The sequence below is a fragment of the Cladophialophora carrionii genome, assembly GCF_000365165.1.
Source record: "Cladophialophora carrionii CBS 160.54 unplaced genomic scaffold supercont1.4, whole genome shotgun sequence".
Lineage (NCBI taxonomy): Eukaryota > Fungi > Ascomycota > Eurotiomycetes > Chaetothyriales > Herpotrichiellaceae > Cladophialophora > Cladophialophora carrionii.
In genome coordinates this window covers 2320649-2346699 of record NW_008481829.1, presented here as the reverse complement: position 1 = coordinate 2346699, position 26051 = coordinate 2320649, and the positions used below count along the sequence as shown (strand labels likewise).

At 54.3% G+C, this 26051-nt stretch overlaps 8 protein-coding genes across 8 annotated transcripts; 6 read left to right on the top strand and 2 right to left on the bottom strand.

Annotated features, from left to right (window-relative positions):
- Positions 1 to 1558: 1558 nt before the first annotated feature.
- Positions 1559 to 3348, top strand: G647_05501 (uncharacterized protein; the record flags this gene model as incomplete). Its single annotated transcript, XM_008729831.1, has 2 exons — positions 1559 to 2725; positions 2815 to 3348. 2 exons carry the CDS (start codon positions 1559 to 1561, stop codon positions 3346 to 3348), a joined length of 1701 nt encoding a protein of 566 aa, XP_008728053.1.
- Positions 3349 to 4448: 1100 nt separating this feature from the next.
- On the top strand, positions 4449 to 5930 carry G647_05500 (carbamoyl-phosphate synthase arginine-specific small chain; the record flags this gene model as incomplete). The annotated part of the gene is made up of 2 exons (XM_008729830.1): positions 4449 to 5595; positions 5644 to 5930. The coding sequence occupies 2 exons, from the start codon at positions 4449 to 4451 to the stop codon at positions 5928 to 5930; spliced, it is 1434 nt and encodes a 477-aa protein (XP_008728052.1).
- Positions 5931 to 10800: 4870 nt separating this feature from the next.
- On the top strand, positions 10801 to 13569 carry G647_05499 (uncharacterized protein; the record flags this gene model as incomplete). Its single annotated transcript, XM_008729829.1, has 1 exon — positions 10801 to 13569. The coding sequence occupies one exon, from the start codon at positions 10801 to 10803 to the stop codon at positions 13567 to 13569; it is 2769 nt and encodes a 922-aa protein (XP_008728051.1).
- Positions 13570 to 14276: 707 nt separating this feature from the next.
- G647_05498 (uncharacterized protein) lies at positions 14277 to 15674 on the top strand (the record flags this gene model as incomplete). Its single annotated transcript, XM_008729828.1, has 1 exon — positions 14277 to 15674. One exon carries the CDS (start codon positions 14277 to 14279, stop codon positions 15672 to 15674), a length of 1398 nt encoding a protein of 465 aa, XP_008728050.1.
- A 2310-nt stretch (positions 15675 to 17984) lies between these two features.
- On the top strand, positions 17985 to 19086 carry G647_05497 (uncharacterized protein; the record flags this gene model as incomplete). The annotated part of the gene is made up of 4 exons (XM_008729827.1): positions 17985 to 18260; positions 18323 to 18620; positions 18674 to 18857; positions 18906 to 19086. 4 exons carry the CDS (start codon positions 17985 to 17987, stop codon positions 19084 to 19086), a joined length of 939 nt encoding a protein of 312 aa, XP_008728049.1.
- A 904-nt stretch (positions 19087 to 19990) lies between these two features.
- On the top strand, positions 19991 to 21400 carry G647_05496 (uncharacterized protein; the record flags this gene model as incomplete). The annotated part of the gene is made up of 1 exon (XM_008729826.1): positions 19991 to 21400. One exon carries the CDS (start codon positions 19991 to 19993, stop codon positions 21398 to 21400), a length of 1410 nt encoding a protein of 469 aa, XP_008728048.1.
- A 444-nt stretch (positions 21401 to 21844) lies between these two features.
- Positions 21845 to 23161, bottom strand: G647_05495 (uncharacterized protein; the record flags this gene model as incomplete). The annotated part of the gene is made up of 2 exons (XM_008729825.1): positions 21845 to 22047; positions 22099 to 23161. 2 exons carry the CDS (start codon positions 23159 to 23161, stop codon positions 21845 to 21847), a joined length of 1266 nt encoding a protein of 421 aa, XP_008728047.1.
- Positions 23162 to 23351: 190 nt separating this feature from the next.
- On the bottom strand, positions 23352 to 25085 carry G647_05494 (uncharacterized protein; the record flags this gene model as incomplete). The annotated part of the gene is made up of 1 exon (XM_008729824.1): positions 23352 to 25085. The coding sequence occupies one exon, from the start codon at positions 25083 to 25085 to the stop codon at positions 23352 to 23354; it is 1734 nt and encodes a 577-aa protein (XP_008728046.1).
- Positions 25086 to 26051: the final 966 nt, after the last annotated feature.

Genomic DNA, 26051 nt, shown 5'->3' with positions numbered 1-26051 from the left:
ACCCTGGCATCGAGACTGGTGAACGCCAGCGGCTGGGGTTCTTCTGCTGGCCATATGTATACGTATATACTTGTGCAGCTTCCTTGCCTGAGCCTTCTTCAACGTGCAAGCAGTGCGGCCTGTGACGACGCCCCTTTTTCTCAGAATGGTTGCCGCAGTGCTTTGAACCACGTTAGACACATCGTTGACGCCTCTTGATCCTCAAGCCGTACTGTCGGCACCTCGTAATGATGCCGCCGAGCTGAGCTTCGTGCGCTCCAGACCCTCCCGTTTCACTGACGATGGCTGTTCCATTGACATACACATCAATCCGGCCCGTTGCCTTCACTCCTGAGCGCCCTCACAGCAACGATACGCGCAAATACGAATCCCAAGACGATTTCTCCGAGCAACTAAGATGACTGCGTGGGCAGTTGCGCGTTTGTCGCTGACCTCTCTCTCCCCCTCGTATCTTCCTACCATTTCTTCCTACCTTTCTATCATCCGAACTCTGACGAAAGATTATTTCGTGGAAAAGGCGCCACTCAAGACCTTCTCTGACCACTGCTATTCCCTTTGCCACCATCTTCTCCGCAAGAGAGGCGCTTGCAAACAAACAGAATCTTTGCAAACTCACCAAACCATATTCCCACTTCAGACCAAGAAGAACATCGCGCGTTGATCAGCCAGGATGCCCTCCCGATCAATCTCGGCCATAGTTGTCGGAGGACTTGCGGTCGGCCTTGGTTGCTCCCTACTTGAGATGGCAAGACAAGTAAGTCATAGTCCAACCCTTACCGTTATCAACACTAACGCTCACATCAGATGAGGGCTCGCAGTGCCAAGCAGCAAGACAAGTATCTTGAAGATGTTCCCGAAAAGCCGTTGCCCCAGGCGCGAGATGCTCCCAGTGTGCAGGACTTGGGCGCACTGGTCCCCAGACCCAGCTTGACAAGAATGGTCTTGTACAGACCCTTCACCTACCTTTTCACAACGACACAGCTTACCACCAGGTCTCAGCTGCTACTGTCAGTATCATCACACTTGTCGACCACAACGGCACTCATCCCGAATAGACTTCCAGCCCACCTTGATGGCGCATTCATCTACCGACAAGTTTGGAATCGTTTACTTGCCATTTCTGCTTCTCGTGCCGAGCAATTCTGGCAAGGTGTCCTGAGAAAGTCTTGCGCTGGGAAGTACCGGAAGACCGCTGCACTTGATAAGTTGGCATCTCTTCATCAAGTTGCTGCTGAAGATATTGAGTTGACTCAAGGATTGGGCGGCGTAGCTGCTGCTCTGCATAGTGCATTTTCGGTTGTTGAAGAAGAGTATGACGTCCAGTCCGGTGACTCCTTATTGCAAAGCAATCCTAACAATACTTCCATCATCCTTCGTGGGTCTTGCCACCTCTCAGAAAATGAAGAGACCTCCGCTTCAGGCGCAGCTGACTCAAATCCTCTCACAAGCCGTGGAGATGCCAGTGACTCGCTGACAGTAAGAGAACATCATGACGACTCTCTGGACATGTCCCGTGCTTCGATTTGCGACATTCCTGGGGCAGCAGGCTTTCAAAATTATGAGCTTGCTGAAAAGGCCCTCGAAAACCGCCACCTTGGAGAAGCATTGCAACATCAACAATCCCTGTGCTCGGGCCTCCGTTCACAGCCGGTCGACTGTGAAGAGAGACTCGACGTCACCGAAGCAAAAGCTGCGGGAGGCTGAACGTCAACGTGGCTTATACGAGGCTGAAGCAGATGAGGCTTCCCAGCGGATACTGAAGTTGCAGCACGAATTGGCTTTCACCAAACGCCAGCTTGCGGAAGAAAAGAAAGCCACTTCTGTTCCACATCAATCCCATCATGTCGCCAATGCTGCTGCTGGTTTCGACCTCCCAGCAATCATGGCTTCATACACTCATGTTTGTGAAGTGGCGAAAATGGCAAAGGCTGACTCTCAATATGTTCGAGGCATGCTGCAGGAGGTCATCAAGGAGCGAGATTCCTTGAACCGTCAACTTCACCAGAACGGCTACCGTTTTGATGAACTCACCCAGCGGCTCCAAGGACAACTTTCACAGGCCCACGACCTGAATGGCCATCTTCGGGACAACATCAGAGGTTTGGAAGGCCAGATCAACCATCTCCTCCAGGCGAAGGAGGCTGCTGGCGAATTGACCTCCGAGTTGGAAGCTCGCCTGGCGGAGGTTGAAGCCAATAACCAGACCCTATTGCATGACTTCACCAACAAGCTGATTGCTGATCCTCAAGACGTCGTCGACCCGATCATGCGCACCTACAACGAATCGAGAGACCTCCGCAACCAAGTCGAGGCGGCGCAGGCCATATCAGCTCGATTCATCGAAGTCAATCAGAATTTGAGTAAGGAGCTCCAAGATGAGAAGGAGAAGGCAAGCTCAATCCAGACTGAGATGGATCTTCTGAACAACAAATGTGCGAGGCTCGCCGCCAACTACGAAGTCTTCGAGAACGAAGTGGAGCATTGGATGGAGAATTTGCCCAAAGTCTTAAGACGTCAGCCTGAAGTGCCCGAAGACGAATATGCCATCTGGAAAGAGGAGTACTTTCGTCAATCCCGAGCGCACGTCGGGAAGACAAAGAGGAAGCTCAAGGCTGCAGCACTCGAGCTGTCCAATCTCGAGTCCACACTGGCCAAAGTGGAGCGGATGCACACAGCGGAAGTGGCTCATCTGCAGCAGACTGTCTCTGAGATGCACAACAAGAATGTGAACTCGAAGCGGAGAATTTCAACATTGACCTGAACCTCCATGACGCCGAGGAACATGTAAAGTTGCTTCAAAGTCAACTCGCACAGTGCAATCGGGCCGGCCAACGGTGGAGAGAACAGTGTGAGAGTCAGGTCTGGGGAGACACAGCTGCGATCATCCAGCGCGCACACCGAGATGAGGTCGAGAAGCTTAAGAATCAGAACTATGCCCTGCAGCATATGAATACCGAGCTGAGACTCGGAAAAGAGGCTGCTGCGCAGGACGTCAGCCTGTTCAAGTGGAACTTCGCAGAGACAATCACCAGAATGCGCGAGTTAGAAGCCGAGTGGGCGTTCGCACGCGCCAAAACCGACGCCTTGGAAGAACGATTCGCTGAGGCCTTGACAAGCAATACCTTGCGCATCCAGAAGCGGGATGCATTTGAAGAGATGAGCCACGAGCAGAAGCAGCAGCTGCTCCGAACGGAGGATGCGTGGATTGTCATTGCCACGGACATCAACCTGGGTCGGGGTTATGATCCTGAGGAAGCCTCACCATCGATGGGTGTGTGGGAGACTTTCATGGCGGAGGTCAAGGCATGGCAGGAGAGGCATGGCAAGGAGGCTTCAGAAGACGCGTGATGGATGCCGCAGCGTGTGAACCTGGTGAAGCGGGATGAGGCGCAAGGCCGGTCTGGGCCAGGATGGCAAACTGAGCCAGAATTGTCAGCGTCGAGTTCTCAAGGGACTCCAACGAGATGGTCTTAATTGTTCAGAGAAGCGTCAACTGTGGCCGGCACGAAGCTCGTGGTGGAAGGCTAGAGGCTGAGATCGACGAAGAATCGGTTTCTCGATTTGACTCTAGCACAAGAGAAAAAGTTATGGCTTTGTGTGCATGCGGCGCGGTTTGATTTTGTAAAGAGTCGATGGAGGTCGCTTGCGAAGTTGACATATACAAAAGACTGTGCGATGCACCGCTCCATGGCTGGAGCTGTATAGTCCAAAGGCGGAGCAACGTGAATAATGGACGATTTGATGAATTCTAGCTCAGCAACAAGTGAGATTGATCTGAGGTCAAGCTGAGGTCGAAGTCCTAAGGTGAAGGCGCTCCGCACGTGACCAGATTACTGGCATCTACCAGAGATAATTGCGTCTCTGCGCCCAATCGGTGTTCTTCGATTGGAGGCTCGAATTGCAGTATGTTCGTCACCCGCAGCAGAATTTTGCATGACAGAGAATTTTTCCCGTGGTTGGCGATTGGCTGAATGCGGCGCCCAAGCTCTTTGTGAGGGGCCCTCCAATCGACAAGCCTCACCAATCTTTTGCTCTCCATCTCCACAGAACTACGTCTTTGCTCCAGAAGAAAAAGAATTTCGTGCAGAGGAACTTTGCACCACCTACCTGCCTTGATAAGGCTTTGAATACTTCTGTTTACCTTGCCTGCAGAGGAGTTGCCATCGCGTTCATGTGCTTCCTCCCAAGCATCTTCACCTCTCAAGTAAGTCGTCCAGGACCCGTCCCACCAACCCACTGATAAGCACCTCATCCTATTGTGTCACCGCAACAATCAACGTCACAGGTACCTTTGCTAACATGCGAGATCCATAGGATTACATTAGTGGTACCTACCGGCCCTTCCTCTCCCAGTTTCGTGATTCTAACCCCCGGAACAGATCATTTGTGGAAAGCCCAAGCCAACTAGCGGTGTGGAGGAACAAGAGCAACAGTCATAATTGTGCAATATGTTTTTCAGGACGTTGAAGCAGAGCAGCTTTGTGCCCAAGGCGGCCAACGCCTTTGGAGGCACCCCCCCTCTACGAGCTCGATCTCTGGCTACGGTGTCGAACAATACTCCTCGACAGCAGGAGCTGCCGTTCCACAAGAAGGTCAAGAACACCCCTGTGACACACGAGCGGGCCACCTTCACCATTCGAAATGGTCCCATCTTCCACGGAACCTCCTTCGGTGCTCGTAGCAACGTCTCAGGGGAGGCTGTTTTCACCACCTCTCTCGTGGGCTACCCTGAGTCCCTCACCGACCCTTCATACCGTGGCCAGATCTTGGTCTTCACCCAGCCTCTTATCGGCAACTACGGTGTCCCCTCTGATGTGCGAGACGAGCATGGCCTGCTGAAATACTTCGAGAGCCCGAACATCCAGGCCGTAGGAGTGGTGGTAGCTGATGTTGCAGAGAAATACTCCCACTGGACTGCCGTGGAGAGCTTGAGCGAGTGGTGTGCAAGAGAAGGGGTCCCAGCCGTCACCGGCGTCGACACCAGGGCCATTGTCACCTACTTACGAGAGCAAGGCTCTAGTCTCGCTAGAATTACTATCGGAGACGAGTACGATCAAGACCAGGATGAGGACTTTATCGATCCTGAGCAGATCAATCTGGTCCGGAAAGTCAGCACAAAGGCACCATTCCATGTTAGCGCTCCTTCACCGACTGCACATGTTGCCGTCATCGACTGCGGCGTCAAGGAGAACATTCTGCGCAGCCTTGTCAGCCGGGGTGCTAGTGCCACCTGCTTCCCATTCGACTACCCCATTCACAAGGTCGCCCACCACTTCGATGGTGTCTTCATTTCCAATGGCCCGGGTGATCCGACCCACTGCCATGATACTGTCTACAACCTTCGAAAGCTGATGGAGACTTCGCAGATTCCCATCTTTGGAATCTGCCTTGGTCATCAACTTGTCGCTCTTGCCGCTGGAGCCAGGACCATCAAGTTGAAGTATGGTAACAGGGCACACAACATTCCGGCTTTGGATCTCACAACCGGAAAATGCCATATCACCAGTCAAAATCACGGGTATGCTGTTGATGCCACGACGCTGCCAAAGGGGTGGAAGCCCTACTTCCTCAACCTGAACGACAACTCCAATGAAGGTCAGTAGTCTCACTAGTCTGCGTTGCCGATGCTGACATTTTTCACAGGACTGATCCATGAATCTCGTCCCATCTTCTCGACACAGTTCCATCCAGAAGCCAAAGGTGGCCCTCTCGACTCGTCTTATCTGTTCGACATGTACCTGGAAAACGTTCAAAAGTACAAGGAAAGTCAGGCGGCAACCCAGCCGTATCGGGACAGCAAGCCAAGCCCGCTCCTGGTGGATCTCTTGTCGAAGGAGAGAGTCGGCGTGGATCTAACTCAGGGTATCCGCAATATGATGGCGTCGACCGCTCAGGAACCCGAGCGGGTGTACGCAGCTGGCGCTGCATGATGGACAACTTGAAGATGACGGAGTGGGCGCAAGATGGTGGGATATGATTTACTTGTTACAGCAAAGCCGACTCGATTTTGGGCTGTCCTTCTTGATTAAGTGTCGAGAAGAATTCATAAATATTGCTTGCGCCAGACGCCTTCGCTACATCAGATCCGTTGATTGTGACTGCGTCATTTGACAGCGTGCAGGTAATTGCCATGCCCGAAACCAGAAACCTTGAGGTAAGGCCGTTCAACGTCTGTCCCATCCTTCTAGCGGCCCTACTGTGGCCTGCCTGTGCGACGAAACCATCCTGTTGCACCTGAAACACATGTTCGACTCCACTCACGCCAACTCTTCAGGCGAAGACAAAGCATCTAAGAGCTGTTTTGTCCGAATGCGAGTTGTATTGAGGTCGTGTCTTCGGACGCTCCGGCGACCTCCTTCTAAATCTGGGCCAATTGTAGAAGCCGAAGCCATAGGTGGGTGCCGCCGCGTTCCATATCCTTGTGTGATCTGAGATGCATCAGGCATACCCTTGATCCAGGCCATGTATTCGAAGTGAGCCTCTGACGGGCTGCCTGCCATTCCCAATGGAAACAGCCAAATCCAATATTAGGCGTTGCGGGCACATCCTAATGGTGGATTGGAAGCGGCAAGACTGAAGGGCAGGGCTGAAAAGACTAGGAGCCTATGATGAAGTAGAATCCGCATCTGGGACCCTGAGAAGCTGATGCTTGTCGTCTCATTTCCCTCAGCCAAGAAAAGCGCGGGTCTCGGCAACTTCGAGGGGTGTGCGACAGTACACCGTGGAGCCGGATTATGCGGACTGGCAGAATGGCATTTCTTCGCACCAATACAGTAGTCACACGGTGCCTGTTGAATAGCGGTGTATTCCGTAATTGCTCTTGCTTTGCCATTCGAAGGAAGCACTCCGGTAAATCAAGCTCCTGACAAATGAGTGCACACTACGGTGAAAACCGCCACGCTTGAACTCACTTTCCAGCGGGCAGGCAGGGCCTCAACTCTCCCTCCTCCAGGGGAATGCGGACTTTACAATGTCTATCGTGTACATGCCGTCATCGAGGAACACATCACAGGCTCGCACTGGGCTCGGAACTGCTCAGTATGGCTAAAACGCAGTATTCGCGGATGCGACGCCACGGCTGAGAAAGCTTACCGTAGTGCATTCATAGCCAGCATGAACCAGGACTATATCTGCATTACTCCGTAGTGCACGTCCTTTTCGAGAGTGTGGTCCGTGACCTGGACTTTGCCGGAGCCGCAGGCGCACGCCGCACCTGCAGAAGTACGGAGTAGGTGCGTACGCACTCCGTACGCCGAAACTTTAGAGTGAGTGCTGTCCAATAACACTCACCTTTGTGTGTGTAGAATTCGCCAGACAAACAGCCTTGCTGAGGTAACAATCTTCGGACTGGACGATGGTAGCGACATCGAGTGAGGGATGAACCTTGGCTGATTCTGAGCCGTCACAGACTCTTTTGCCTTCTGCGGTACATGTGCTTACACAGTAGAGCTCTAACTTGTCGATAGTCGGAACATAGCACCGAGACAAGTTCCGGAGATTGAGCTTCAGGCACGCCGTTGATGTACTCGTCAATTTCCGTCGAGGAATCGGGAGTCTACTGTGTGAGGAAACCCCATTCCGACCCGCTGAGGTGATCTTGAATCCTGGAATGTTTCCCATTGCGGTGTTTAACAACTAGAGGTGTACTCATACTTGGTATCAGCTCGGGGAGGGGGGGGCGGGAATAAGCTCGGGCAGAGCAACAGCTCCGGCACCGCCAACAGTATCAGCACGAGCGGCCGGGTGGCACCCCACTATCAGCGAGGGTCCATTACCGACAAACAGCTAAGTAGGTCAAGGTAGGGCGGAAGGGGAGGGGAGGGGGAGGGGGTAGGCAAGTGAGGCCGCAGAGGACGTGGAGATGAGAGACCCCCTTATGTCCAGGACAGGCTGACTTTTGCCACCACCTGCTGAGTTTGAGACCACACAGTCGACAGGAATACGAGACGCTCGTATATCTACAAGTACTGTGAAGGTACTCCACGGTTGCCGGTTGACAGCGGTTCAGGGATGCAGTCAATTTGACCACTTCGAGTACGTGCATATACTCGCACCACGGACTACAGTTCGAGAGATCAGCGGAACCAGCCAACTCTATCTTCATCACGAGCAGTCCCGGCACGGTCTCGCTTGGGACAGACACCTGCCACGGAGACCCTGAGGCCAAAACTGGGGTACTTGGGACATCCACCAAATTACTATGAGAAACATTTCAGGGTTTGGTCTTTACCCAGGGGTTGAGTGTTGACTCTCACGTCAAACGCGAACGCGATCGGCGACCAGCGATCGGCGTCGTCAACCACGCGACAGCTAGGGTCAGTCCCCGCCGCCACGGTGTCCAGGGACTGATATCAATATGAATGAACAATTGCTCGCGCCATGCCACCGAAAGTCTTTTCAATAAACCAGGCGACCGTGTGCACCAGCACTATGACTTCTCTGTGCCGCCTTATTTCCGACTTCTTAGATAATGACTTGAAAAGGCCTCGACAGGTATTCGAGTATTGAGCTCCACTGTCGACGCGGGGCCTGTGTTTACTGTGTACGACGTTTGACTTTTCGCCCGATCGCGCCATATGCCTCCAGCGTTCCACAACAAGAAATCTAATTACTGACCAATAAGCCAAGGCTCACGGCATTCGGGACCTTGACGGAGAGACAGTCTTGAACCTTGAATCTGACAGAAACCCTGTCTTCTTAGGGTTTCTAATAATGTCTGGTGTCTGGAGACTCTGCTCGACCTGATGCCGATCCGGGATCGGCGCGGCCACTCGGGCGGGTCGGTTCCTCAGAAGCTGTGATCTGCAAAATCACGCAAGACTCCCTCGAGGTTCATGTCCGAGTACTTTTGTGCGCGTGAAGTTTGTGGGGGAGTCCGTCTTGGTCGAATTGTAGGGAAGCTATCTATTGGTCGATTACTTCCCATCTCTACTCACGTACGTCCAAGTGGTCGCTTGACTACGGGCTTGCCAATCGAGGAGCCCGCTGTCCCCGCAAGAATTGGTCGCCGGTTGCATGTCCGAAGCGACCGCGCGTCGAGGTCGCCGAGTCGTGTCGTTCACATCAAAGCTGGGGCAACCACGCTGACGGGGCACTGGGTCGAAAGGACGCCGGTTAGCTTTCCGAGCCGTGCGGCCATTGGCTGAAAGTCCAAGGGGCGCCCATGACGATGATAAGCGATGAGTCCTTGAAACAGGTGTGGTGGCGGACGGTGGCGGGTTGTAGCGAAGCCGCACCCGATGGTCACGAAGCCACCCTCGCTTCAACCCTTTAGGGGGCAACTAGCTCCTGAATTGGGAGCTCGTTCGATCCCTTTAGGCCGCCAAACTCCGCAGATTAGTCGATCTAGGGCGTGCCCACGCTGGATGCCATGTTCAAGGTTTATTAGTGTTTAACTATCGACGCATAACAAGGACATTGCGATCCTCGGTAACCGAATGCACGAGGAGGTGGCATAAAGAGGGCTTTGGTGTATCAATCACCGTTAAGGAGACCGCTCTGGTGCCGTGACTTCAGCGTCTCTGGGGCCGTTTGACGCCTTGCCTGGGGCAGAGCACGTTCACAGCCCTCCCTTCGATCCTCGCAGTGAATGTATGAGAGCACTACGTATTCACATGGTCATTTGCGCAGCCTCCCTACCAATTGACCCCCGTCTATTCGCTTATCTGAGCGGGGCGTCATCGATGCATGCAATCCATCGAAAGAAGGTTTTGTGACAGGTCATACAAACAGGCTGTCAAAGTTCACGCCTAGATGTTAGTCGCCTTCGGAAACACGGAGTAGAGCCGACACCCTTCCTTGGCCCTGCAAGCCATCTTGCGAATTAGTGAGGCACAATCTGAGAAGTTCGGTAGATGGATCCTTGTCCGCCGTCGAGGCCTCCGTGCTGAGCAGGGTGCGATTGACCACTGGATGAGCAGCGTGAGTGAGACGGCTCCATGCTGTCGCTGGGAATATTGCAGCACAGCAGGAACGCAGCTCCGCAGCTGCGGTTCCCAGTCGAAAGTCAAGTCAGACGCAACTTTCATTCATCCCTTGCGTCTGCGCGTCGGTGAGGTCTCCTGCTTTGACTAACAGATTCTGACCAGTTCTACCAGGTCGACGGTCTCTACCAGCTCAACATTCGCGCTCCCAGCTCACCAGCTCCGTATGCACCGGCAACTGGGAAGATTTGCGACAGCTCTTTGCAACCTCCCCTTCCGATCTTTTGCTTACATGTCTTCCGATCTTTTGGCTACATCTCTCTGCAGCTACCGCAAACTCTACTTCTCGATCCCCGCCTCCCACAGCCCACATTGCGGGTATCGTATATCCTCTACTCCGCAATTGGCCGACTCAGACCCAGCTCAGCGCACCACCAACCTGTCAAAACATGCACCATGTCAATTTTCAAGTTCCACCCGATGCAGCGTATGCAGCCCTTGCTAGGCTTCGCCCTTTCGGGTACCCCCCTCTCATGTCGAGGGTATTGTTCGAGCGAGTCGTCCGCCGAAAGGGAAAAGTCCATGGCAGCATCCATGCTTGACAGCGTGCAGACGCGACATCTGAGATGGCATAAGTCAGGAATGTTTCCCTCCGACCCTGGCCAGCGCGCACTGACTCTTCTGCAACTGCGCAGTGATCTTCGATTCAGTTCGTCCGCAGCTGTGCTCCTTCGTTGGCTTTCTGCCGTACCACGTTCCTTGAAGATCAGGGTCTTGCGTGTACCCGCAACAGCTTCATGCTCTCGTCCCATGCTGCGAGGCTGATCAGCTTGCCATATCGCAACCCAATGCGGAACACCAGATTGGGGACCCGATGATGACGCAGAGTTCTAGGACTATGCCTACGTCAATGGGATATCTCGACAAGCACCTTCCAGGATTGCCGGACATCACCTTCGAGATGGAGGAAGAGGGTAGCGGACTCCTGCGAACCGGCGTTGTTTCACAAGGCGACCCTGCAAGCACAGTGTCGACCCCACGATCGCGCATTCCGCAATTTCGCCAGTCAAGAAGGTGGGCAAGAAGGCACGGCTGGGCAGAACCACCGACACCTCCGCCGCATCCCCTTCGTGCCAAAGACTCGTTCTTGGACGACCATCTCACAGCAGATGAGGTTAGAGGCAAGCAGCTCTCCAAGCGCGAGAAGTCCTTTGAGCAGCAACGCGCTCTCCCGAAACAGACTCACCTTCAGCGCCCTAACCCTGTCGAGGAGGCCAAGCGACCGAACAACGACAGAAGCATCACTGAAAGCAGTCTAGACTCTCTGCACAACGGTGCGGTCTGGGCTCGCACTGCTGAGTGTTGGCGCTTCGTGAAACCAACCGTGAGCCGGCTGCCTCGCCCCAGGAGGCAAGTGTGGCCGCGCAAACGCTCCATGAACAAGAAGGCCACATCTACAAAACGGCGGGACGCCGGGCGGGGCTCGGCAGCCATCATTTCATTGCCGGCTGGAATTCGCACGCACATCGCAAACACCGGCCGGCAACGCGACGCCGCTGTCAGCAAGCGAGTCACGTCGAGTCCAGCTCATCGGAGGTCCCTGTCCGTTCTCAAAGGGCGGAGCTACCGCCAGAACGACGGTGCGCGAGGCAATCTTACGATCTCGCTCATCCCTTCGCTTCATGATCCCTTGAAAGACAGATCATTTTCAGATGAATGTAGGGAGATGCTGAGAAGTTTTGGCTCCAACAGCGACTGGTTGCTGGCATCGCGAAGGAGCCTTCTTTGCGAGGGTTGGGACTTGATGACACCTGGAAGGGCAGTGAAGCGCGTCTCATTGCAGTCTCAACATCGCCGTCCACGCTCGCAGCAAGAGACAAAGAACGGCAATGAAAGCGTCATTGCTGGACCGGCCCGTTCCTCCGTCATTTTGCACCACACAGGGCCTATTGCGAAGCCGTCGAGTGCAACTCTCGACGGTTTGACGAGCTTGCAAGGCACAGATCAAACCACGTCAGCCTGGTCAATCTCGCATAGCCCCAGAAGGAATGCCCGTGTAGGGTCGGACGCTCAGAAGCTACAAAATCAGCAGCAGGAAAGCGTTGCGCCTCCTCTACGCTTACGTCCTGCGAGGTCGATAATGAGCATCGACACCCTTGCAGGCATTGAGGCTCAAGTGCACGGTGATTTGCAAGCCAAAATTGACTCGGCTCCACCAAAAACCTCAATGGAAAGCTCTGTCAGCACTACGGTCCACAGATACAGGGGTCCTCCACCCAACATACCCCTACCTGCACTACCACCGGAAGCCCTAGACCAGCAGAGTACCGGGACGAGGAGTTCCGGAGACGAGGCAAGCCTAATGCTTCGCCGTGAGAGCTCTGCAACTTCTGTCGAGTTTACACGTCGCACCCTCAGTGGGCCTCGTGCTGAAAAGGTGCGGGCACGAAGAATGCGTGACCTTGCCGATTCACGCAGTCACTCAGAGAAGTCCAGCATCCACACTGAGCAGGATACTGCCTCAAAGCCAATGCCTGCCAACAACATCTCGGATGAGCTTGATCGATTTCCTGCTGTTCCGGATTCATGCTCCGCCAGCATTGGTAGTATATCTGTGCGGTCGGCTCCTAGTCATCATCAGAGTACACGTAAGAGACCTATCCATCAGGTTCGTCGGATGTCGACATCCAGCTCCGCTGCCCTTCCTTCGAAGCCCCCTTGTCAGATTCTCAGCCAGAGCAACATTTTCGTGGTCGTCGACTCCAATCCAGTCACAGCATCTTTTCGGGCCGGTGCAATGAGTCCCGCTCCAAGCATTGGAGGTCGAGGTCGCAGCCCCGAGCGGAACACGCTCCAATATGTGCAGAAACCCTCCAAGCTGAAGGATCCCCTCGTCCACAAACAGGGCCCGCCGGAAAGCCCAATGGCCGAAACGACTCCACGCGGTTCTCAAGCGCAGCAGTCTCTCACTCCCGGACGGCGGCCAGGATCACGCTCAAGCGGAAACAACAAGCGACCGGCCACAAGCGACAGCAGGCACCAACACAGTTCCAGTGACGAGCATTCCCAGACAAACAAAGACCCGGCCTCGTCGCGCAAAGCACCTAAGAAGTCCACGAAAAGACGGAGATGGAACAGCGACGACATCAACCTGATCATGCTGCTCAACCACGACCTCGAGGCGTTTTATACGAAAATTCGAGACCAAGAAGAGATTGTCCGCAAGCAAGAGGAGAAGATCAAGTGGCAAGCGCACCAGATTCAGATGATGTCTCGAGTGTTTGCGCCAATGGACCGTTCCCGAAGTGAAAGGGCGACCTCGCTCCTTGCAGATTCCCCCAAGCTGCCACCAATGGCAGGGGAGACCCACCATCTCCACGGCGTCGACAGAAACTCCTGGTCTGGATCGAGAGACTGGCAACAGCCGGATATTGTCATTCAATCACCGTTGAGCATCATTGAAGAGCAGTCGCTCAACAGCCGCAGCCAGAGAAAGCCACTGGGACAGGCCGTTCCGAGCAGAATCACGGCATTGCCTGAGTTGAACGATGAGAGTGCCCCAGGTGTTCCAAAAGCCACTGTGATGCATGAATCTCCCGTCAGGAGCCACAACACCACGGCGATACCACGGTATTACAGATCATGAGCTTTGTGCGTCAAATGGTGCGGGACGCAAAGTTGCGGCTGAGGATGATGCCATGAAGCTGAATGTGAACAAGACGGTTTGTCGCTAGTGATGATCATGAACAAGGATACCTAAGCCGATCAGGACAACAGCACAGTGTTCGATAGCTGAGCCATTTAGTACGAGTATATTAATGATAAGTTCAGAGATGATCGTAACGACGAAGGACATGCAACGCAACGTCGCTTAGTTACCCAGATTCCCGAGCCTGATCGCGCGGAGTGGCCTGCAAGTTCCGACCGTGGCGGAGCAGTTGAACGCTCGCATTGATCACGGACTTTTCGAGTCAAAGGCATGTGGCTCGATTCGGGAATGAATTCAGAGACGACTGTGAGGCGTGTGGCTATACCTAGTTATGGAGGGGCCAATTGCGGAGACAACGCTCACGCGTTGCAACGCGTCACACAGGAGGGGCTCAGGGAAACAACTATCAGGGGGCCGTCATACCAGACACTTCGGATGACCTTCCCAGTCGCGGACACCAGAAGCTTCTAGCAAGGCTGCCAATCATGTGACGCCAAGCAGCGCAAGGCTGGGACTCGTGGCGACCATGACTCGCAGTTCATCTGATGTCTCAGACTTAATCAGAGAACCTAGGCAGTAACTTTCCTCTCGCGGTCTATCAGCTCATTCAAACCAATTTCCTAGGACAACCAAATACTCTCGACATGACCAACCTACTAGAGCAAGAGAAGCGGGAACAAACGTCGCCGATCACGACGTTGCCCTTCCCACCAGTAACCCCTCAACATATCCTCAACACGTCCTTCCACTCGTGGTATCCCCGTTTCCGATCCATGACGCCCAAAGCAAGACTGATCCCCCTCTCGCAACCGTTTCTGGACTATCTCCGCGCCGACGGGATCATCCTGCCCCCGGAACACAAGTCCTCGACCAGCGACGCCGAAGACTCAGGCTACGACGACGAGGGTTCCGACGATGCAAGTGCCGACACCGAGCTCGACCCCTCTGAAAGCTGGGCGGACGTGCACGCGGCCATCGCCACCACGATCCGAGACCTAGGCGGCAAGGTGGTCCCCAAGCTGAACTGGTCGGCACCCAAGGACGCCACCTGGATCGCCACCACCAACGACATGGAGTGTCGGACCCCCAACGACGTCTACCTCCTCCTCAAGTCCAGCGACTTCATCACCCACGACCTGGAGCACGCCTTTGACGGGTGTGTCCTGCCCGAGTTGGCGGACGATGCCCTCCCCCACGTGCCCTACCACTTGGTCCTACGGAAGGCGTTCAACCTCAACCCCAGTCTGGAGTTCCGGTGCTTCGTGCGCCAGCGGCGTGTGATTGCCATCTCGCAGCGCGAGATGAACCATTTTGACTTTCTGTTTGATCTGCGCGACCGCTTCGGCAGGCTCATTCGCGACTTTGTCGAGGATAGGCTGGTGGCCGGGTTTCCGGACGAAAACTTCGTGGCAGACGTGTATATCCCGCCGCCGCATGAGAAGGTGTGGTTGATCGATGTGAATCCGTGGGCGCCGAGGACCGATCCGCTCCTGTTTTCGTGGTTGGAACTGTTGACCTTGGAGGTTCCGGCCGTAGAGGAGGGGAAAGAGTCGTCACAGGGGCTCCCACGGACAGAGACGCAGCCGGGAGCAAATGGCGACGATGGTCGCGAAGAATTTGTCAGACTGACGATCCAGTCTCGGGCGACGTGTCCAGCGTTTTCGGAATACAAGCACGAACACGAGCTGGAGCAGGAAGTGCAGGCGCCTTTGGGCACAGAAGGCGACGGAGACGACGAGTCGAGCGCCGGATCCGAAGCAGATGCTGATGTCGATGCTGATGCTGATTCCGAAACAATCTTTGTCCCCGAGTTCCGCCTCGTCAACCGCGACGACCCAGAAGCATACCAGTTCTCGGCGACGAAATACTCGGCACATAAACTGCCCAAGGACGTCGTGGACGCTAGCCTCGCGCCAGGAGGCATGAAGGACATGATGGACGAGTGGAAGAGGGTCATGGAGAGGCAACAGCAGGAGAGTGATACAGATACGGATTCGGATTCTGGCACAAAGTACCGAGCGATGAGCGATGAGCGGTGTTGATCCTCGCTGGGCGGACTTGACCTTCGTGTGCAATGTCCTCGCCATCACTGCTGAGCTATATGTTCGGGGATACCACGGAGGGATATGCTTTGTAAGGCTGCCCGACTGTCCGGGCTTGTCTTCTCGTATATCCATGCATGCATACAGCCACCGAGGCATCCCAATGTTCGCTGCCTGGGCATTCGATCATCTGACCATCGGACTGTCTCACCGTCCACCCGGTAGAGGGGGAACAGCAGAGAGGAGAGGAGAGGAGAACGGTGGAGAAGAAGACAACAGGGTACTGTACCTACTGTACAGTTAACAGCCATGCACTGGTGACACTGTACGTGAGCACGGATCGATCACACGTCTAACCCCGACCGGGCTGGACCGCCCACCCCACGAAATTGAAGCTCGATCACTGATGGGTGCGCCTCATCTCGACAGACACACCTACATCGTCTATTCAGTCAGCTATCTCTACGGCAGGGACAGGCAGTGCCGACTCTACTGACACGGATGTTGACGTTGGTATCGGTATCGACATTGTGTGGGACACACGCGCCGGCAACGTCCTCACGACGGCACAACGTGAGGAGACTGACGTTGCTGCATCGCGCAATCAAGACACGACAGTCTACGAGTACGAATAGGAACAGGAATTGAGAGTTTGGACTTGGGAGAGTTGACAAGGTTGACGAGTTGCGAGGGTCCGGCTCTTGCATTGGCTTGCCAGCCAATCTTGGGACGAGCGCCTAGGCATTTACCTGATCGTGTTTGCCCTTTGGTACGAGTATACGGTTCGTTATGCGGGAAGATAATTAGACCTTGGACGAATCGATTCGATTCGATGCGTGGTGTGGTGTGGTATAGCTGGCGGGCGTCTTGTACACACGCGGCAGACAAGCACCCCTGCACGCCCGCACACGCGCACATACACGCACAATCACAAAGAGACTATCTGTTTGCGGTACGCTTCTTGGGCATGTGTCGATCGAGGCTGGTTGGCATGGCTGGCTGGCTGGCTGGCTGGCTGTTCTGGTTCCTCGCACAGTGGTAAAGAGTGAGTTCGAGCGCGGGCAGTACTGCGAGATGGCAGTCAGTACGAGTAATGTACAGTGTGCACTATGAGGATACCACGTTATGTTTTGACGTGGTGTTGGATTCTAGACGGAGTACGGGGGACAGCTACGGTGATTGAGGGACGAGTTTTCGCTGGATTGAATGGTGATCGAAGTACGGAGTAGACTGCCACGATTGCACACAGGGCATGACATGTTGTATACGGTTCGAGGGCGCCTCGCTTCCACCTTGTCACAGTGCCTCTGCTGGGAACTACTGGGACGAGGTCCTAGTGTTTGTATGTACGGAGTGCAGCTCACTGTCTACCGCGGTGGAGAATATGAGTTTGGAAAAGATCAGATCTCGCAAAATTGGGCTTATCTCTGATATGTCGATCTCCTCGTTCTCACCAATCAGCACATTTGCATTCAGCGACCGGGGCTACCAACCTGACTCCTACGTCAGCTCACATGTCAACACACCCCAGACCACATACCCTAGAGGCGATAACATGCCGCCTGGATGGCATTCTGTCCATAGATATTCGAGGTCTGAGATTCGCGCTCTTATCAAACATGGGATTCTTGAGCGCTTGGCGCGTCCTTATACGTCTCCGGGGACGTCAGCCCAGCCAGAGCCTCACGCCAACACACCGGGCAAAGCTCCAGTCACCCTTTCCGCTGTTGATAAAGGCCAATGAATATGATAGCACGACTGTCTACGGGGTTGTAGCGTGCAGATAGCGAGGTACCAAGCCAAAACACCCTGCAAAGCCGTTGATGTGATCTTCCAAGCCACAGCGTCACTTCATGCAGAGTCGTCCAGAAACCAGCCTTGTGCTTATCTTGATGGAGTCCGACGGCATCGCAAGTCGCGCAGGGCGCAAGGGCTTGTGTTGACTTTGCTCGAAACGGCGCTGATGGTGCACTGCTTGATTGCCTTGTCTGGAATATTGTGACCCGTTCGAGCAGTGATCGCTCGAAGCTTTCAGTCGTGTCGAATGGTTGGCTCCTGGACATGGACCGTTGAGGGTTTTGTCGACGCTGATGCGGAGGAGCTTGCATGTGCCAATCCGCAAAATGTACTCGTACCAGCCGTTCGGGAATCCTGATGGACCTGCGGAGTTGCGTCGACCACGGTTGACACGGTCATGGCTTCAAACCTCATAAGACCTCCAGGCTGTCTTTTTTAGAAAAGACACGCCTCTTGCGCCCTTTTTCATTCACGTGTTTTCGGATACACTCGTCAGACTCGCCAGCCGTCAACATGTACAACTGCTACAGTCCTCAAGAAACGGCCGAGATAGTCTCTCGAGCCGGTGTCGCTAAGGGTAACATGCGGCTGGACAAGGTATTCTTCAGTTCGGTGTCGGCTGGTTGTCTGCTGGCTTTTGCCTGTGCCACTGCCCTGTCCACAAATGCGGCCCCTTGGTACCAGGAGAACGCCCCGGGGTTGATTCGAACATTGTCGGCATTGGTTTTTCCATACGGCCTGTGCTTGATCGTGCTCACTGGTGCTGATTTGTGCACCGGCAGCTTCATGGTATGCTCCAACGTTGGCACAAGAGAAAAGGTCATTCCAGCGCGCTGACCTCACATCCACAGTTCACCGCAATGGCCGTCTTTCAACGTCGACTCAGCCCACTGAAGATGCTGATTCATTGGGTGGTCACATTCTGGGGCAACCTGGCGGGATCCCTGTTCATCGTCGCGCTCATCACTGGCTACGGCGGCATTTTCGACTCTGCTGCGTACAAGACCGAGGTCATCAAGTTCGTGACCACCAAACAGGTCACACCCGACTGGCATCAGGTCTTTCTGAGGGGTATTGGGGCAAACTGGCTGGTTTGTTTGGCCTGCTACCTGGGCATGTCTGGACGAGAATACGTCAGTAAGATTGTTGGTATGACAAACTTGTATGGCCGTTTCCGCGAGCTCTGTTGACGTTTGCTTCAGGTATCTGGTGGCCGACCTTCGCTTTCGTATCTCTCGGATTCGATCACGTCGTTGCGAACATGTTTTTTGTGCCGATGGGCATCTGGCAAAACACTCCAGGGGTGAGCGTTGGCCTTTACATCTGGAAGGGTATCATTCCTGCCCTCCTCGGAAACATCATCGGAGGGGCTTTGTTTGTGGGAGCGTAAGTTGCTGGAAGAAAATATACTGAGCAGCGGCTGACTAGTGTTAGGTACTACTGGTACCAGTATCTGCAAGGGGTTGGTGAGGATGCAATCCTAATCGATGGAGTGCCATACGGAGGTGCTGCTAGCGGGCCTCTAGATCTCGGAAGGAGGAAGACTGGTGACGAAGAAACGTTGCGAGGTGTCAGCCCGGAGAAGGAGACTCGTGGTGATAGAGCCCGAGACTAGGCGGCATCAGCAGAGAATGCCGGATCGAAGAAGAGCAAGCTGGTCTTATGCAAAAAGGCAGAGCATCTGGAATTTGTACTGATATTGCATGACAGTAGCGATGTACCCGTTGGAGATAGCGAATGGAGCGGCTGAAGCTGTAGGTTCTGATCAGCCGCTTCAGCTTCTTGTTGTGCGCTTCGATCTGGTGGCCGAGATGCCATATAGACGAACACGACTGATCCCAAAGAGCTTATGCGTATACCTCCTATGGTGGCCCCAACGCACCATGTCAGCGGCCGAGTTGAAGGTTCGGGAATGGATGTCAACGACACGGGATGCACCAACATCATACCCGCACCTGACGAGTGGTATCCAGCAGCCTCTGATCCCCCAACAGGCGAGACGAGTTGACGCTGGAGGAAGTGAAGGCATACCCTGGCAGAATTGAGACGACGACATTACCTGTGAAGAGGGTCTTGTCCGAAATTGACAATTCATCTCACTCGTTTGGGGTCGAGGACATAAAGGTTCACGCCGTATGCATTCCTGTATAGCGAACAGGGACGGGCAATATTTGGGAGGGAACATGTCATCTGGGAGGAAAAGCCGTCAATGATGGGTTTCTTTAAGGTATGCCACGAGTGTACAGTCACCTGCACAGTTGTGCCTCAAGCCATTACCCACCGAGTGAAGAATCCGAGGTGAGGGGAAAGTGAAGTGAGTTCGAGGAGAGAACGACGACGAGATTCGCCTACCAATGGCTGCCCGCACTAGACCACAAATGGAAAAACACCAACAACGCGACCAAAGTTCGTCATTATTCCTCGCCCTCACCCTCCTACGCTGTGCAATAACACCAAGACAGTACAGTTCTCGACAAGCATCACACTGTGTATGATTTCGCACCCATAGTCAGACCACAATGCCCGGTGACGCTACCATCCTCGAAGGGCCAGTAACCCCAGCCCCCTTGTTTGCCTATCGCGCCCTCCGCAGCATCTTCTTTGCTACGCCCGACTCGTCTCCGGACTATCACAACAAAGAAAATATGGTACCAATATATGCACACTCACCGACAAAGTCCAAAATGATTCTGGCGGATGCTCCTCGAGTCACTCCGCCACAAAAGCGCAAGAGGGACGGCAGCAATGGAGATGCCATTCTCTCTCCCACGAAGGGCATTCTCAGGACGCCGGGCCTCGCGACACCAAGAGCAAAGTACTTGAAGGACATCAACGTCAAGTTCAAAAGTGTCAGCCCGGAGATTCGGCGATCAGAGTCTGTCGTGGGTGCTAACAGCACTTCCAATGCCGGATTCGACGGTACGACACGAGCAGTCCGCCCCTCGAGGTCCGCATGCGTCCCTCCATCGTCCTCCCAACCAGGAACATCCAATGCGGCGCAGGAAGAACCAGTCGAGAATGCGGGGCAACTATCTGCAGGCAAGACGGCAGTGACATGCCCGCCATGCGGGCCCTTCCCCGGCGCTCTCGAATCCTACATGGCCCAAACGGAAAAGGAAATGAAGCGGCTAATCCGCTACGGGAAGAAGATGCGGGAATACGCCCTCAAGAAGGATGCCGAGAACCAAGAGCTGAAGACCATGATCGAGGAACTCAGACAACAAAACGAGCGGCTCAAGAGCGATAAATCCAACCCTTCACATGCTGCGAAAGACCTACGCGTCGAACTTAGCCACGACCAGGAGGGTGAAAATGAGGCAGCGGCGCGGAAACAGGCACAGACGCAGACCAGGACAAGCAAAGCCGAGAATTCGATAACAAGGGAGATATCCCCAGCATTGAGGACCAAAAACCGCGGCCACGTCCGCGAGGAAGTCGATAGAGTCGAGACAACCGTGCGGGTACAGGCCATGAAGAACTCCCCAGCTCGGGGAAGGAGCCCGTCCCTCGCGCTGAAGCCCGTGCCAAGCGCCTCACAAACAACATTGGACGTGCGCCGAAGGTGCTCCTCGCCCGCCCGAATCGTGACCTCTGTCAAGCCATCCGACGGTGCTGCTCCTCAAAAAGCCGGTCCTACGGCATCGTCCGTTCCCGCATACACTACGAGCGCTGGTCCCTCTAATAGCGGAACCTCAAGGCTTGCTCCTGACCGAGCTGCCGCCGCTCGCGAGAGACTTCGAAAACGCGCCGAAGCGAGGAAAGCGAGCGCCGACGCCGATCCTCTTCCGGGTATGGAACACGCGACGGACGCTCGTGCGGCCAAGGATCCCGTACCTCAGCAGAAGCTACCCCTCGGGACCGCGAAAGAGAAAGAGCCAATGGCCGGGACCGACGAACCGAGCTTCGACTGGGCGAACCTTGACGTGTGAAGCTTTTCAGCGTGTTGGGATGGAAAGACCGTACTCCGTACATTTCTGGACTCGCGGTATTAAGCTAGACAGGACAGCCGTCGCTACTCGGTCCTGAGATGTGGGTTGACGCCGCGCCAAGTTTCTTACGTCACATCTCCTTGTGCTGTGATGGTATGGATTCAGTGGTAGATGGTGGAGGAGGAGGATGCAACTCAAAGGCCACCTGAAATTGGATGGATTCATGCCAGATTATTCTTGCTTGGCTCGTGCTGCTGGTTGAATCAGACTGTGATGGCGTTGGCCCTTTGTCAGAGCCACAGACGCCTTCTCCCCAGTCGCTGGCCCGCTCTTACTCTGAGCCACACAAATGATAAGTCTATATGGTATCACATCATGTCATCTACAGCCTCGCGTCTCTTCGCGTTGCAATCAATGCACACAGTATGTTAGGACGGAAACACATCAACCCGAGAACTCGATGGAGGCCCCCACACCCTCAGTCTGCGTGCCCTGCGCCCGACTCGGGGTTGTGTACCTGGCCTGCTCCCTCTCAAGGGCCCGTTCTCGTTCTTCCTGCGCCTTCTCCGTGGCCTTGCGCTTCTTCTCCGCCTCTTCCTTCTCGCGCATCTTGATCGACGAGTAATTTAGAGCCGAGATGATCATGACTACAAGCCGTTAGCATGGGGCGGTCAGCAACAGTCTGGGAGGCAACGTACACGCACAGAAACCTATAGCTAGGGCTGCACGACGGGTCAACACCCAGCGCAGCCCCTCGACCTCACTGCGAGCCTCACTGTTCAGCAGCACCGTGATTTCATAGTTCAGCTCGGATATCTTGCTGTCGATCTTGCGCTTGTCTTCTTGGAGCCCGAGCTTGCGATCATTGAACAGGCCCTTCAGTTCTTCTTTCAGGCTCAGCAGATCTTGAGTGACCTTCTGGTTCAATATGTCGAACTCATGCTGGAGTTGTGCTCGTTGGCTCCGCTGCTTCAGCGTTTCCGAATGCCGCGTCGTCTGCAGCGTGGTCTTCATCTCCGAGCACGCGGCGCGGAATAGGTACGATTCGTTCTCAATGTCCGACTTGGACACGAGGCCCTCCTTGGCGACGTCGAGATTGAGGGCCAGCATCAGTCGGATGGCCTTCATCAACGTCGTGGCTTGTTGGACATTGTACGCGTTGGGCACGGCGAGTTGCTGCACGAGTGAATAGGTGTCGAAGTGGTGTTCGTAGGGCGAGGGTTCGAGATGAGGATGGCGTGGAGTGTCGCCACCTTTGACTTCAGAAGGGGACGGGATCGAGAGGATGAGGTCGAGTTCCTTGTTGTCTAGGGCTTCTTCTTTCTCGATGTTGACCCGGTGGTTCTTCTTCGTCATGGACGCTTCGTCGACGTAGTCGGACGTGGAGTTGGACTCGAGCGGCTCGTCTTGTCCGACTTCTTCGGCCGACGGTCCTTCTCTGGGAGGCGGTGGGGGAGGTCTCTGGGAAGCTTGTTTGGTGCCATCCTTGTCCTTGGTTTGGTCCTTGGGCCCTTCCAGTTGCGGTGCCTGTGCATCACCAGGTTTCGACGGTGGTGGCAGGTTCTGAGTAGCAGCGGCCGGCCCGTATCTCTGAGGAATAACATCTTGTCGTCGCCGGACCGAAGTGTGTATTCTCGCTTTCCTACGGGGTTTGGCCGCTGCTGCGGGAGGTGTGCGTATTGATCGGTAGGTCGTTGGCTCGCAGGCACGTACTGCGCGCAGAAAATTCGGGTACAGGAAGGGTGGCCGAGAGGTCGCCATGTTGAGAAGTCTCGGTAGATGCGCTTCTACTAGGTATATCATCAAGTTATCCCAAGCAGAAACGAGACTCAGATGTGCCACATTGAAAATGCGTTGGCTGTTGTTGGGCGGCGACGTCATCGGATGAAAGTAAAACCGATCCCGACGAATGGATAAGGGGGCACGAATAATTAACAAAAGTATTGCTGGTCTACGAATTCTGTCTATCATTAGCTTGCAGTGACTTCCCTGATCTTGTGTCTGTAATCTGGTCTTCTCCATCTACTGGCACTGCCAACTCGGGGCTGTCTTCCTTGTCTGACTGCTGTTGCCCTTGCCGCTGCGGCGTCTGCGTCTCTTGCACCTTTTCAGCAGCGGTTGACGCTTCCGCAACTCTCGCCTGCTCTCGCTCTTCCGGGCGCTGCAGCCCACGGTCTTTGATCAACAGACAAAGCGCGAGACAGAGGCCAATCATTGGGGCCGAGACGATGAACACCGTTCGGATGGCCGCCATGTACGCCGTTCTCACCAAGTCCTCATCAGCAGCACTCAAGGTTGGGAGAGCGTAGGTGTTGTGCGCAACGCTGGCGAGTTGAGGTGGGAGGTGCTTTCGAAGTGAGCTTTGTAAGACTTGTGCCGAGATAGAGAGCCCGACTGCGCCTCCCGAACTTCGAAGGAAATTTCGGTTGGATACAACAGCCGCTCGTTGGGCTTTTGAACAGTGTGCTTGCAAGGCTATCAGCACAGGTTGAAAGACGCAGCCAGCTCCAATGCCAGATATTGAGAGCATGACAGCAACCGCAGCAGCATGCGTCGTCCGCGTAAAACTGCAAATCAGTGCCGCCCCAACCGTCCAAATGGCAAATCCCGTCCAAATCACAACCCCGTACCTCTTGTACCGTGAGATGAAGATGCCAGAGAGTGTACTGACCATCGATTGTGGGACGTTGATCACAATGAGGAAAGCAGCGGAGATAGTCGCATCCCATCCTCGAACGTTCTGGATATAGAGTGGAATGTAATAAAGATTCGAGTAGTACACCATTCCGAAAAAGAAGTTCTGAGCCAGGATTGCCGCAACAGGTGGATTGGTATACATGCTCAGTGGCATCATCGGCAGGCGTGCAACCTTCCATTCCACGACAAGGAAGGCCAAGAAAGACAGACCCCCAATGGTAAGCATAGAAACGACCAGCGGTGAGGACCATTCGAAGTATGAGCCACCGCCAGAAAGTGGGATGAGAATCAGCACAATAGCAATCGTAGCGGTCGCAATTCCTCCCCAGTCAATCAGCTGGAATTGTTGCCTTGCATTTCCCTTCGGCATTGATGAAGGGAGGTAGAACCATCCAATCACCCCTGCAACGGCACCACAAGGGGCAAGGAACCAGAAGAACGCTCGCCATGTCCGGTGCAGAGCGAATGCAGCAGAGAGAAGTGGACCTACTGCATTGCCACCTCCAATACCGGCGCCCAAGAAACCCTGCCATTTTCCTCGCTCTTCCAGCGTGACGATGTCAGAAATGATCATCATGGTCAAAGAATTGATACCAGCGCCTGCGATGCCACCAAGGGCGCGGAAGAAGAAGAAGCTCGGCGCGTCCGGCGCCACTCCACAGAGAATGTCGGCCAATACTAGCATGCCTACAGAAAACAGGAACACTGGCTTTCGTCCATAGATGTCGGAAATCCTCGCATACATGACTTGCGTGACGGTATTGGAGATGAGAGAGGATGTACCTGCCCATGAGACTGTGTCTGTGGCTTTGAAATCTCGTCCGACTGTCGGAAGAATGGTACCAATGCCATTTTGATCAGCATAGCAGATGAAGAGTGCCGATGCCAGCGAAGAGAACACGATGAAGAGTTGTTTCTTCCCAAGGAGATTTGTTTGGTCATGCAGGCCTAATTCTGCGGCTCTCTGGCGGAGGGCTGCTGTTGACATGTTGGGCCGAATAAGGATGGCAGGAGTGTCTCGCAGCAGTCTGTGACAGTACGGAAGAAGACAAATTTCCAAATCAGCCCATGCTCGACTAGATGCTGTTCATTTCGACAGTACGGCAAGTCGTCGCAAGTGAGCATACAAAAAACATCTCGCGGGCTGGGAGACGATGGGGAAGGTCGGCATTGAATCACCTCGACTACCATTCGCGTGCCGTGTGCCGATTGTGGAGCGGAAACGTATGCATCATGACGGAGTTTCGCCGCTCCAGCCAGCGATATCGGCAGCGGCGGCGACAAGGTCTTGCTGGGAGGCTGTATTCGAGAGGGCGTTGTACCGATATACTGCTGGTATATGAGAGTCTCTTGAACGTACGACTTAAGCTGCGAAAGGAAGTCTGGGCACCAAGTCTGGGCAAGAGTCTGGGCAACAGGAGTCGAAGGCGCCGAAGAGACCTGAAGAGGCAATGTAGAGCGTGCAGCAGGAGAAGTTATGCACGATGACATAAACAGGAGCTCTGTGAGCTGCTATCCTATGGTCAACTTGCGTGGGAGATTGTTGAACAAGAACTAAGGCCATTCGTAAAGAGTGTCGAAAGCTACATGAGCGGCAAGGTGTCAGTTTGAGAGAGTACCGAGGAACAAACTATAATCGAAATACTATGTACACGAGCATGAGGTACAATTTGAACCGAGACGAAGATGAAGTCGTGAAAGAGGCTGAGAGGCTCTTTCCTCTCACGCCTGTGAAGAACCCTCAGGTGGGGAAGCCTGCGCTAAACCTCTTTCGGCTACACAACGCCAGCGCGACGAGTGTCTGGTTGCGCTGCTCGTTACACAGTCAGTATACGGAGTACGTCCACGCTCGACCATTTCATAAGAATTGCGTGTATGAGACCAGACCATGAAGACGCTGCTGGTGCTGTAACATCAACTCTTGGAAAATGAGATGTTCTGTGACCAACCGAAC